Raw genomic sequence first — 13,845 nt, 5'->3', positions numbered from 1 at the left:
ACAATGAAAGGAATAGAAAGCTATAGAAAAGGGTTAACTTGATTCTTTCTGGCCACTATATGGCAACTTTGCCCATGTTCTTTATCATTAGAGCTTCACAGGAAAATTCAAGCAGCTAACCTCGGAGCTCTGAGCTCTGAAGTATAATAAGTAAAAAGTCAAAGTTTAAATAATGATAATTTTGCATTCATTATTATTTTGGCCCCAGGCCTCTGAATAGGGTAATCTTGAAACTTAGGGGAACAATCATAATTTTTACTCCTTGTGGGATATGGTTTTTCTTTTGAATTTCTTTTGGCAATGATTACACAATGTCTTTTTTTCTACCTGCTTTTGGATTATCAATAAAAGACTGGGGCAAGAGTAAGGTGAAAGAGCATGAGAAGAGCATGTGAAGAGTGAGGGTAGAGAGAATGTGAGGTGTGTAAGAAGATTGTGTGAGTGAAAGGAGAGCACATTTTGTGTGTGTGAAGTGTGTATGAAGAGTGCGTGTGAGAATGAAAGAGTAATGAACAGAGGTGTGCACGTGAGTGGGAGTTTGAGAAAAGAAGAGTGAAAGGAGAAATGCAGAGTGTGCAAGAGAATGCAGAGTGTGCACAGCCTCAAGCTACAGGCGAACAAGCAGGGACAGAAAGAGAAGAGAGAGTAACATTAAGCCTTGAAAATGCCTGTCAGTTTGTACGTAAAGAGAAATCTGTATATGTTTATAATGCAGCTTCCAGATATCCATGCTTCCAGTTGAGAACTCTGATCCTGTGTTGATACTTAACCCTGGAAATGCATTCACCAATCATAATGATTCTTAATCTGAGGCAGTGGAAGCACATCCTGACTGCTCATGCTTGAGTGGTCATAATTCAGGAATTTTCTTAACATCACCTCACAGCTGAATACACCAAAGCTGAAATAAGTGTCAGTTGTGGAGGTAAGTCATTTGTGTTTCAGATATCCCAGACAGCTATAGACACCATATTCTTGTGCCTCTGAGAAAGTAAATGAATGTCGTAAGTCTTGATATGACTGTTTTGGACTAACAACAACCATATGCCATTTAATTTTAATTTTTATTTTTACTGTATATTTTTGCTTTACATTTAAAATGGTATCCACTTTCCTAGTTTCCCATCCATAAACCTTCTCCCCTGTACTCCTTCCCCCTTCTTCTATGAGGATGTTTCCCCCAACCATTCACCCCTTCCCGCCTACAAGCTCTGACATTCTGCTACATTTGGGGATCGAGCCATCTCAGGACCAATAGATTCTCCTTCCATTGATTCCCAACAAGGCCATCCTCTGCTACAGATGGAGCTGGAGCAATGGGTCTTTCCACGTGTACTATTTTGGTAATGGTTATTCCCTGGGAGCTCTGGTTGATTGGTATTGTTGCCCTCATGGGATTGCAAGCCCCTTCAGCTCCTTTAATCTTTTCTCTAACTACTCCAATGAGGACTACATTCTCAGTTCATGGTTGGGTTTTAATTCCTCACTATTTCAATATTATAAGGAAATTGTTCTGGTAGCTGTAGGACAACACTGGTGATGGTAAAGCTATGACTGTAGGGTCTGAGGACACTCAAGCTAAAGTTCTCAGCACAAAGGAGTATTGTTTTCACTTGAGGGACAGGACATAGAGTAAGGGACAAAATAGAACAAAATGGATGATGGAGAGGAGTAGGGAACAAGGTGGAGGGAGTATTTCCTCTGAAGTGTAACAGTGAAGCTTCATCTTCATAAGAAGGAAAGAGATGTAGCACATAGAAAAATTGCTGCTTATGAAGGTAAAATGAAATATCCTACGTTAGGATTAGGGGTTTATTTTTCATTGAAGATGTTAATTATGATATCCAAAGAGGGCATTTATTGATTGATTTTATATTCCAATTGCTGTCTTCTTTTCTGTTCCCCCACAAACAAGTCCTTCCTTCTGTTCCCTTCCTTTCTCCTCTGAGAGGGTTGGAGCCTGAACAGATATCTCCCAACCCTGGCTGATCAAGTCTTTGCAGGGTTAGAGACATCATTCCCAGTGAGGCCAGACAATGTAGTCCAGTTAGGAAAATGGTTCCCAAGACAGTAAACACATCCCACTGCTGTTATTGGGGACTCACATGATAAATGAGCTATACATCTGCTATATATGTGCTAGAGGTCCTGACCCAGAAAATGTATACTCTTTGGTAGGTGGCTCAGTCCCTGAGAACCCTGTTATTATGGAGTGATTCTCATTGCAGATCTCTATGATTGAGATTTTTTACCTGGTTTGTCCTTTCCGTTTTCCCTAAGCAGAGTTTTTACTAATTATCCATTCTTGTCAATGCAGGTCTATTTCAGCACTGAGTTCAAAGTAAATTGAGCTGCTAATGGTCAAACAGGTCCTGACCTGCTTCAACATTTTAATTATGGGTTTCAACAGTCTCACTCCTCTATACACTTAATATATAAGTCATTTTACTCTGTCTATTAAACTATATAGGGTGTGTGATTTACCCTCTGAACACAAGTGCTCTGCCCAGGTGTAGCTTTATGAAAACAGGTAAAAGTCTATTAACTCCTGTCATTACCTTTTTTAGAAATGGGAACTGGTAGCGTTGGATCCACCTGTCCACAAGGAGGAACCTGTCTTTGAGAGTGATATTTTAGATACAGTAGCACAACTTAAAGTTTCTGATGAATAAATCATTATTCCCATGTAAACTAGAATGATTCATCACTTCAGCTAGTCTCTGTGAATACTGAAGTTACATGGATAAAAATCTTTCAAAAGCCAGTGTAACAAGTGTAAGCCATGACAAACCTATTTTCAGGGATGTCATCACCATCACTGAGGCGAAATATTGCCATAGAGAGATGCACTGGGAATGGAACAGGCTCTCTATTCACTGTGATTTTCTTTCTTAAGTGTATTAAGTGATATACCCTGCTGTGATTAATGTGTGATATATCTACGTTCAAACAGTAAAGATTCTTTACTAAACAGTTTGCAGATTTAGGTTCACTTGATTTTATTTGGTTTTTATAAGTTTTTGAGTAAAAGTGATGAAATTTATTCTAATAACTGATTTCCACATCCCAACTATTTCCAGATTCTTCCTACATCCAATTAATGAACTACTTACTTTCTTTCTTTCCAAAAAAAAGGTCAAAAAGAGAAAAGAAGAAAAAGCAAAAGGATTAAAGTCAAACAAAAAAACACAATAAAAAAGCAAGACATACACACAGACACACACACACAAACACACACACACACACATACACAAACACAGAGAGAGAGAGAGAGAGAGAGAGAGAGAGAGAGAAAATAAAATCACAACATTGTAGCCATAATTCGTAGGCAAAAAGCGAGACAAAGGGAACTGAAAAGTCAATATTAAAAAAAATCTGCGAAAATACCGTTGAAGTCATTTTTTGTTATCATTAACTGCTCTCTTCATGACTGACAGCTTTTACCATCCCCTGTGAGCCTACACTGGAGAAAACTAATTATTCCTTTACATGGGAGTGCCAATCCCAATTCTTCCTGGTTAGATCTGAGAGACTGTGTGCATTTTCTTTTCTCTACTTGGGGATTTAACTTGTTGATTTGGTTCAGTCTCTGTTCCTGTGACCTTAGTCTCTGTGAATTCATATGTACATCAGTCCAATTTGATCTTGTAGAAGCTCTTGATGTCATGCAAATGTGTTGGTTCTTATGATTGCTCTATTTTAAAATGTTCTACTTTCTATATTCACCTCATGTTTACTATTTCCCATTAGTAAATTTCTCATACTATAATGACACAATTCTAGTCTTCCAACTTCTACAAATAAGTACAACAAACACGATATTAAAATCTTGGAACAGATATGGATGATAACAGGAAGCACTTGTCTAATGGACGTGGTTGATCCATTCAGTATATTTTTTTCCAATACCATACACTTATAGATCAGATAATTCCTGTTTTATCACTGAGTAATACTCACTTTTCTGTGTGTACAAGATTTTTTCATTTTATACATGCTTTATTAGAAATCTAGGATGATTTCTTCATCTCTAGGCTATTAAAAGATCATGAGTAACAGGCTATGAATAAAGATGAATGTCCAGCATCTCTCCAATAAGATACAGAGTTATTTGAGTACATGTTTAGGAGAGTTAGTGCTGGGAAAAAACATAATTCTCTATATTATATTTTGTCCAATTTTCATACAAAATTCTTCATCACAGGTGTGGTTAAAGCCCATGTTTAGACATGATATAGGCCCTAATAGAACTCAGTTGCTAATGGTAATGTTGTCAAGCTTTCTTATAGTTATTTATGTTTATACCCAGCATATTGTCTGAGCCTTGATCACAAAGGCTCATATATGCTGTTGGTAAAGTAAGGTGCAGACATTCATGAGTGTTCTGAGTGCTGTGAATTATTGACCTATGAGTCAATGATACTAACTTCTCACCAAAAATCAAGGACCATCAAAAACAGGGAAAAGAAAGGATACAATATACAGAGAATGGGGCTGGAGAAATGACTCAGTGGTTAAGAGCACTGACTGTTCTTCCAGAGGTCAATTCCTGGCAACCACATGGTGACTCACAACCATCTGTAATGGTATCCAAAAACTTCTTCTTGTGTTTCTGAAGACAGCTACAGTGTACTCACTCTACAGTGTACCCACATACATAAAATAAAAAAAAAAGATACAGAGAGTGGTGTTAAAGAACATGAAATTCTATTCCCTGGGATTTAACTGTTCTTACTGCACATGGGAACTCTTAATAGTTATATTCAGCAGCACATGATAGACTCAAATCAAACCAGTGAAAATCACCACATGGGATACCTCAAAATGACTGAGCAGGTAAAGATGTCTATTGGAGAGCTTAGCAATATCAGTAAATCTCTTAGAGTTAAATTACATAAGTAGTCCTCTGTGGGTAACAGATACACCTTAGTACAGTTGTACCCTGTTATCAGCCCTAAAAATAATGAAATAATTAAAAAATTACAGCATGCATGGGGAAAAACTCTTAGGGCCCACATCAAGCCGAAGATTGATGGCATTTGATGATTGATGAGCAAAATAAAATCACTTTTTTTGGGGAAGATTCTGGAGGTTTACTATTTACTAGTGATATCTCTACATATGTGTATATAGTTAATACTAATTTATGTATGTGTGTAATCTATAATCTTTGTAACCTTTGGTGATACATCTCTGATTTATTTATATATTTTAGTTATTCATGATATTGCTGCAATAATGACTGATATGTGAATATTTTTGAAACACCTCTAATTTTAGACAGTTTATGTGTTTTGAACTATATTACACTTTTGAAAGGCAAAAAGGCATATGTTAATTGTAAATATTGGAAAGAAGGCTCTCAATTCTAAAAAAAATTAGCCGTTTTTGCAATTTTCATTCAATATCTCACGACCATCAACATCACCACCACCACAAATCACCATCTGTAAGTCAATGTCATAAAATTGTCCCAAAGTGGAGCAACAGACTCAGGACAAAATATCTTTGAGAGCTTAGTCCCTGAAGTGACATATACAACATCTGCCAAGGTCTCAGGGAATATATATGGAATGCATTTTTTCAGGATTAGGATTAGGCATTGTATCTGAGCATCCTGCTGCCTGACCCATGTGCCATTTTAGTCCTCCCCATCCAATTCTTCTACAGCTGGACTAGATTCTTATGTAAGAAGTCCCCTCTCATGGATATGTAAATCACCTAACTCTATGGGAGTAAAAAAAGGGATGCTCATACCATGAAAACAACAAAAGATCAGTGTCCTTTCCACAGTCTTTGAAATAGAACTCTGACCATGGAGTAAAACTTGGTCTTTCTTTTCCTCCTGTCAGTTACTGCAGGTAAGAGGCTCACCATTTCCAAATCTGAAAGGAAAACAGGGCCTGACATGACAATGACATCTATTATGCCATTCTCTCCACAGATGTCTACTCAGAGGTACAGCTGCAGCAGCTAGAAGCTGAGCTGGTGAAGCCTGGGGCTTCAGTGAAGATGTCTTGCAAGGCTTCTGGGTACACTTTCATTGAGTATGAAATAGATTGGGTGAAGCAGGCTCTTGAACAGGGACTGGAATGGATTGGAGTTATTAATCCTGGAAATGGTGATACTGTGTACAATCAGAAGTTCAACGGCAAGGCCACACTGACCATAGACGCATCCTCCAACACAGCCTACATGGAGCTAAACAGCCTGAAGACTGAGGATTCTGCAGTCTATTATTGTGTTAGACACAGCCGTGGAAACCACATTCTGAGTATGTCAGAAACCTTGGAGGAACAGGAAACTGCTCTGGAACTAAGATGACAGAAAGGCTAACCTTTAGACTTGCTCAGAAAGAGGAATCTTGAGTGTCTATTTTTTGCTTCCTCCTCACTATTCTATAGTGACTTTGTCATCCTTCTAAAGGATAAGGGTCTCAAGGCAACAATAATTTCTATAACCATTTTAAATGCCATTGCCTCTTTACTGTTAAGGTGTGACCATATAGAAAAATTTCATGTTATACTTGTGACCATGAGGATAGGCTCTATTGCTAAAGGCTAGTTATAGTGTGCTCTCTGACCAACATTAAGGTCAGAAGGTGATAAAGTACATATAACATCATTTTCTGAAATTTTTGTGTTAGTGAGCAGCTCTATGTTTTCCACAATATTTTCTAGATCTTAAGACCTCATTGCCTGGGCACCTAACATATTTACCTAACTTTGTTAGAACAAATTTATAGAATACATAAAAGATTCAATTTTTGTATCATATAGTCCACATTTGTCCTCAGATGTTCAAACCAGAAGAATTCTATGTACATCTGAAAATCCTTGCATGTAACATTCAGAAAGGAGTTTAAATTAGTGAACGTGTTCTACACATTCCTGAGTTGGAGTGAACTTTTGTGCACTGTGTAAAAACTGTGGTGTATCATACAAAAACTGATTTCTGGGCAGCATAATGTTGTGAAGACCAGAGTTTTGGAGTTGGTATTTATATCTCTAATCATATTAAGTAATCACTTAATCACCCAACCCTTTACTGGATTCAAAAGGTTAATGGTCCCCATGAAAGAAGAGATTAGGCAGGATAGATAGGAACTCTGGAATCCATTTGGGAGTAGATGTTGCCAGCCAAATGCAGAGGAGGAAGCAGGATAGGCATGAAGGAGAGCTAATCATATAGTCATTTGACAGAACATAGATTAAAATGAATGGATTATTTTAAGTTATAAGAGTTAGTTGGGAACAAAAGTAAGATAAGGTTTAAAGATATAATTAATAAATATAAGTCTTGGGTTTTTATTTCAGAGCTAGGATAAGCAAAATAATCCTACATGCTTATGTACATGTTAAAGTGCTAGGGTGAGCATATTTCTTGACATGCCCATAGCTTACTGCTATAACTTAGTTATTGAGGATCCTCCTGAAATAATCTTTTATAATTAAGTACATTTGAAGTACATTTATTCTTAGTAATTGAGTTTTGTACATATAACATGTTGGTAAGGAAAATATTAGTTGCACATATGAGAAACTAGACTCTAAAAATATAAAAAGTGGCTGTTATTGAATTTTTCCATTATTATAAACATAATCTTCATCATATTCACCATCACCGCAATCATCAAAGCCATCATCACCACCATAATCAGCAGCACAACTACCACCACCATCACTACCTCCACTACCATCATCATCGTCATAATCTCATCATCAGAAATCATTATCTGTAAATCAATGTGTTAACATATCACAGATTCGAACAACAGATACAGGTCACAAAAAGATACAGACCAAAAATTGATTGTAATATTTGTTCACGGTTCATAGAAAGTGACTGGGATGCACTTCCTCAGAGAGGAATAGGGTTTGGACCTGAGTATCCTGTTGCCTGACCCATGGGCCTTTTCAGTCCTTCCTCTTCACAGTTTTTCTCCAGCTGGATTAGGTTCTTATGTAATAAGTCCCCTGTTCATAAATATGCAAATTATCTGAGTCTATAGCAGTACATACAGGGATGTCCACACACTGAACACACTGTATGATCAGTGTCCTCTAACAGTCTCTGAATGCAATGATTCTAACCATGGAATGTAGCTGGGTCTTTCTCTTCCTCTTCTCAGTATCTGTAGGTAAGTAGCTCATTGTTTAGAAATCTGAAGAGGAGATGGGATCTGAGATGGCAGTGACATCCAGTCTGACTTTTCCTCCACAGGAGTTCACTCCCAGGTCCAGCTGCAGCAGTTTGGAGCTGAGTTGGTGAAGCCTGGGTCTTCAGTGACGTTGTCCTGCAAGGCTTCTGGCTATACTTTCACCAGCTACTATATATACTGGATAAAGCAGAGGCCTGGACAGGGCCTTGAGTGGATTGGACGTATTTATCCTGAAAGTGGCAGTACAGGCTACAATGAGAAGTTCAAGGGCAAGGCCACATTGACAGTAGACAAATATTCCAGCAAAGCCTACATGCAACTCAGAAGCCTGACACCTGAGGACACCGCGGTCTATTACTGTGCAAGACACAGCATTGTAACCACATGCTGAGTGTGTCAAAAACTCTGAAGGAAAAGGAAGCTGTGCTGGGACTGAGATGACAAAAAGAATAACCTTTAGACTTGCTTAGAAATAGTAATTCTGAATGTCCATTTATTGCTTCATCCTTACACTCCTATATTGCCTTGTAGTTTTGTTTTGTTTTGTTTTGTTTTTTTTTTTTGGTTCTTTTTTTCGGAGCTGGGGACCGAACCCAGGGCCTTGCAGTTGCTAGGCAAGGGCTCTACCACTGAGCTAAATCCGCAACCCCGCCTTGTAGTTTTTACAAAGGCAGGTCTATGAAAATTGTGATGCTGATTTAGAATAAACCCATAGTACACCATACCTTGTTATTCTCTTCACCAGTGACCACCTCCATTGACCTGTTTCTTATTCAAATAAAACAGCAAAAAGGGGAACATATGGTGTATTAGCTACATTTTGTTCTTGAGCTTTTAGGTGTGCTGTGAAGCTGCTAATGTATGCTCTCTACAGTTTCTATTTGGAGCATTCAGAGCTATGAGTTTCCCTCTTAGCACTGCTAACTTTGTGTCCCATTAATTTGGGTATGTTGTGCCTTCATTTTCATTTAATTCTAAAACGTCTTTGATTTCCGTCTTTATTTCATCCTTGATCAAGTAATTAATGAGTATAGCATTGTTCAACTTCCATGTATATGTGGGCTTTCTGTTGTATTTGTTGTTATTGAAGACAAACCTTAATCTGTCATGGTCTTATATGGTGCATGGGATTGTTTCAGTCTTCTTGTATCTGTTGAGGCCTGTTTTGTGATTGATTATGTTGTCAGTTTTGGAGAAGCAACCATGAGGTACTGAGAAGACGGTATACTTTTTTGTTTCATGATGAACTGTTCTATAAATATCTGTTAAATCTACTTATTTCATAACCTCTTTTAGTTTCTCTGTGTATCTGTTTAGTTTGCATGATCTGTTCAATGATGAGAGTGGGGTGTAAAAATCTCCCGCTTTTAATTTGTGAGGTGCAATATGTGCTTTGAGCTTTCATAAGGTCTTTTTCTTTCTTTTGCTTCTCTTTCTTTCTTTATTTCTTTCTTTCTTTCTTTCTTTCTTTCTTTCTATTTTCTTCCTTCCTTTCTTTCTTTATTAATATTGGATATTTTATGTCTTTACATTTTATTTATCGTTTTTTCATTAGATATATTTCTCTACTTAAATTTCAAATGTTATTCCCTTTCCCGGTTTCCTATTCATACGCTCGCATTCCCTCCCCTCCCACTCCTCTTTCCCCATACTAGTGTTTCCCCCATCCACACTCCTTAACAATCCTCCCCAACATTCCGCTGCACTAGGGATACAACTTTGGCAGGACCAAGGGCTTCCCTTTCCACTGGTGCCCCAACAAGGCTATTCTCTGCTATATATGCAGTTGGAATCCTGGGTCAGTCCATGTATAGTCTTTCGGTAGTGGTTTAGTCCCTGGAAGCTCTGGTTGGTTGGCGTTGTTGTTCTTATGGGGTTGCAAGCTGCTTCAACTCTTCAGTCCTTCCACTAATTCCCCCAAGGGGGATGGGGGTTCCTGTTCTCAGTTCGGCGGTTTGCTGCTAGCATGGCCCTTTGTATTGGACATGTTCTGGATGTGTCTCTCAGGAGGGATCTATAACCGGTCCCTTTCACCATGCACTTTCAAGTTTCATCATTCTTATCTAGTTTTGCTCTAAACTTGCTTCCACATACCGTCCTATGGATATTTTTCCCCTTTAAAAGACGGAGTGGGAGCATCCGCACTTTGGTCATCCTTCTTTTTGAGCTTCCTGTGTTCTGTGGATTGCATCTTTGGTAATTCAAGATTTTGGGATATAATATCCACTTATCATTGAGGGCATACCAAGTGTGTTTTTATGTGATTGGGTTACCTCACTCAGTATGATATTTTCTGATTCATTTCATGAAGCTATTGCTTTTGATAGCTGAGTAGTACTCCATTCTGTAGATTTACCACATTTTTTGAATTCAGGTCCTTTACAGCTTTAGGCTATTATAAATAAGGCTGCTATGAACATAGTGGAGCATGTTACTTTGTTGTATATTCGAGCATCTTTTGGGTATATGCCAAGAAGAGGTATAGCTGGGTCCTCAGGTAGGGGAAGGTTCAATTTTCTGAGGAAACTCCAGCCTGATTTCCAGAGTGTTTGTACCAGTTTGAAATCCCACCAACACTGGAGAAGTGTTTCTCTTTCTCCACATCCTCACCAGCATTTGCTGTCACCTGACTTTTTTATTTTAGCCTTTTTGACTGGTATGAAGTGCAATCTCAGTGTTGTTTTGATTTACATTTCCCTGATGACTAAGGATTTTGAATATTTCTTAAGGTACTTCTCAGCTATTTGATATTTCTCAGCTGAGAATGTTTTGTTAAGCTCTGTGCCCCATTTTTAATAGGGTTATTTGGCTCTCTGGAGTCTAACTTCTTGTGTTCTTTGTGTATTTTGAATATTATCCCTCTATCTGATGTAGTATTGGTAAAGATATTTGCCTAATGTGTTGGTTGCTGTTTTGTCCTAATGACAATATCTTCTTCCTTACAGAAGTTTTGCAGTTTTATAAGATCCCATTCATCGATTCTTGATCTTAGAGCATAAGCCATTGGTGTTTTGTTCAGGAAAGTTTTCCCTGTGCCCATGTGTTTGAGAATCATCCCCACTTTCTCTTCTATTACTTTGTACCTGGTTTGCTGTGAAGGTCTTTGATCCACTTGGACTTAAGCTTTGTACAGGGTGACAAGAATGGTTTGATTTTCATTCTACATGGTGACTTCTAGTTGAACCAGCCCCATTTGTTGAAAATGCTATATTTCTTCCATTGTGTGGTTTTAGGTCCTTTGTCAAAATTAAGTTACCATAGGTATGTGGGCTCATTTCTTGGTTTTCAATTGTGTTCCACGATCTGTCTGCCTGTCTCTGTGCCAGTACCAAACAGTTTTTATGAATATTGCTCTGTAATACTGTTTGAAGTCAGTGATGTAAATTCCCCCAGAAGTTCTTTTATTGTTGAGTATAGTTTTAGCTATCCTGGGTTTTTTTTTTTTAATTTCAAATGAATTTACATACTGTTCTTTCTATCTCTATAAAGAATGGAGTAGGAATTTTGATGCAGATTGCACTGAATCTTCAGATTGTTTTTGGCAAAATAGCCATCTTTACTATATTAATCCTGCCAATTCATAAACATGGGAGATCTTTCCATCTTCTGAGCTCTTCCTCAATTTCTTTCTTCAGAGACTTGAATTTCTTTTCATACAGATCTTTCACTTGCTTGGTTAAAGACACATCGAGATATTTTATATTTGGGACTATTGTGAAGGGTGTCATTTCCCTAATTTCTTTCTCAGCCTCTTTATCCTTTGAGTAGAGGAAGGCTCTAGGATTTGTTTGAATTTATTTTATATCATGACACTTTGCTGAAGTCGTTTATCAGGTTACGTAGTTCTTTGCTGGAACTTTTGGGATCACATAAGTATATTATCATATCATCTACAAATAGTGATAATTTGATTTCTTCCCTTCCAATTTTTATTCCTTTGATCTCCTCTTGCTTTCTGACTGCCCTGGCTAGGATTTTAAGTACTATATTTAATAAGTAGGGAGAGAGTAGGCAGCCATGTCTCGTCCGTGGTTTTAATGGGATTTTGTCAAAAATCTCTCCATTTTGTTTGATGTTAGCTACTGGTTTGATGTATAGTGCTTTTACTGTGTTTAGATATGGGCCTTGAATTCCTGATCAATCCAGGACTTTTATCATGAAGGGATGTTGAATTTTGTCAAATGCTTTCTCAGCATCTAATGAAATGATCATGTGGCTTTTATCTTTGAATAGTTTATTTCTTCCATCAAGTTGTCATTAAGTAAGTTGTTGTTCAACTTCCATGTATATGTGGACTTTGTGTCATTATTGTTGTTATTTCAACACAAAAAAAACTAGATTTCCTGGAGAATGCAAAAAACATCCTACAAATCTCATCCAAATATCACTAGTTTTCATAAACTTTCCTTAAATTTATTATTTTTGCTAATAATATGTTTCATCAGTCTATAAGACAACATTATAATCTGAACAAGAAACCAAAGTCAAAGACACTCCCAGCTATACACTGGACAACTATGATCTGCTCACTTTTCTTTTTTACCATTTTTGGCAATTGCAATTTTTGTTTTCTTTAGTGAATAATGCACATTCCTTTACTCCTAATATCCCTGCTTTTGTTTGCAATGCAACATGCAGTATATATGCTCTATAGCTTGCTTGCTGGCTTCCTTTTTTTCTTCCTTCCTTTCTTTACTAACATTAGAACACCTTAGATTTTACAACAGCTTTATTTTTTTAATTTTATTTATTTATTTTTCTTTATTAACTTGGGCATTTTTTATTTACATTTCGATTGCTATTCCCTTTCCTGGTTTCCAGGCCAACATCCCCCAATCCCTCCCTCTCCCCTTCTCCATGGGTGTTCTCCTCCCCATCCTCCACATATTACCACCCTCCCACCAACAATCACGTTCACTGTGGGTTCAGTCTTAGCAGGACCAAGGGCTTCCCCTTCCACTTGAGCTCTTCCTAGGCTATTCATTGCTACCTATGAGGTTGGAGCCCAGGGTCAGTCTATGTATAGTCTTTGGGTAGTGGCTTAGTCCCTTCAAGCTCTGGTTGTTTGGCATTGTTGTTCATATGGGGTCTCAAGCCCCTTCAAGTTTCAGTCCTTTCTCTGATTCCTTCAATGGGTGTCCTGTTCTCAGTTCAGTAGTTTGGTGATGGCATTTGCCTATGTATTTCATGTATTCTGGCTGTGTTTCTCAGGAAACTTCTATATCCGGTTCCTGTCAGCCTGCACTTCTTTGCTTCATCCATCGTATCTAGTTTGGTGTCTGTATATGTATGGGGCATATTTACACTAGCTTTATACATGTGACTTCAATTTGGTTTATTATACACCAATCACCAATTTATCTTTTCTCCATTTCCCAACACTATTTCATGTTTAAAACATTTACCACCTCAACTGTCTCTGCTTTCATTTTAGTTCTATTTTACTAAACCATCCCCTAAACTTCTATTAATCTAATGTCCCAATTCTAGTTTCTCAGCTTGCACAATTGAATACACTAAATCAAATATTAAAATTTTGGAACATGTATTGAGAGAACATGAGGCCCTTGACTTTATAGCATGTGTGACCTACCTTTTCATCATATTTTTGCAGTTCATGCAGACACTTATAGATTTTGAATTTCGTACTTTACCACTGAGTAAATTTCTGTATGCAAAACTTT

The 13,845-nt window shown here is 37.6% G+C and overlaps 1 pseudogene and 1 gene segment (V, D, J or C); both read left to right on the top strand.

The window, feature by feature from the left end:
* The first annotated feature begins 5,815 nt into the window (after positions 1-5,815).
* LOC116906075 lies at positions 5,816-6,324 on the top strand (annotated as a pseudogene).
* A 1,770-nt stretch (positions 6,325-8,094) lies between these two features.
* On the top strand, positions 8,095-13,609 carry LOC116906074. The segment is given in 3 exon segments: positions 8,095-8,140; positions 8,224-8,529; positions 13,536-13,609. Coding segments are annotated over 3 exon segments (426 nt in total).
* Positions 13,610-13,845: the final 236 nt, after the last annotated feature.

This window comes from Rattus rattus, chromosome 7, assembly GCF_011064425.1.
Source record: "Rattus rattus isolate New Zealand chromosome 7, Rrattus_CSIRO_v1, whole genome shotgun sequence".
NCBI classification, from domain to species: domain Eukaryota; kingdom Metazoa; phylum Chordata; class Mammalia; order Rodentia; family Muridae; genus Rattus; species Rattus rattus.
The sequence above is the reverse complement of the archived record's forward strand: the minus strand, read 5'-3'. Positions and strand labels throughout refer to the sequence as shown.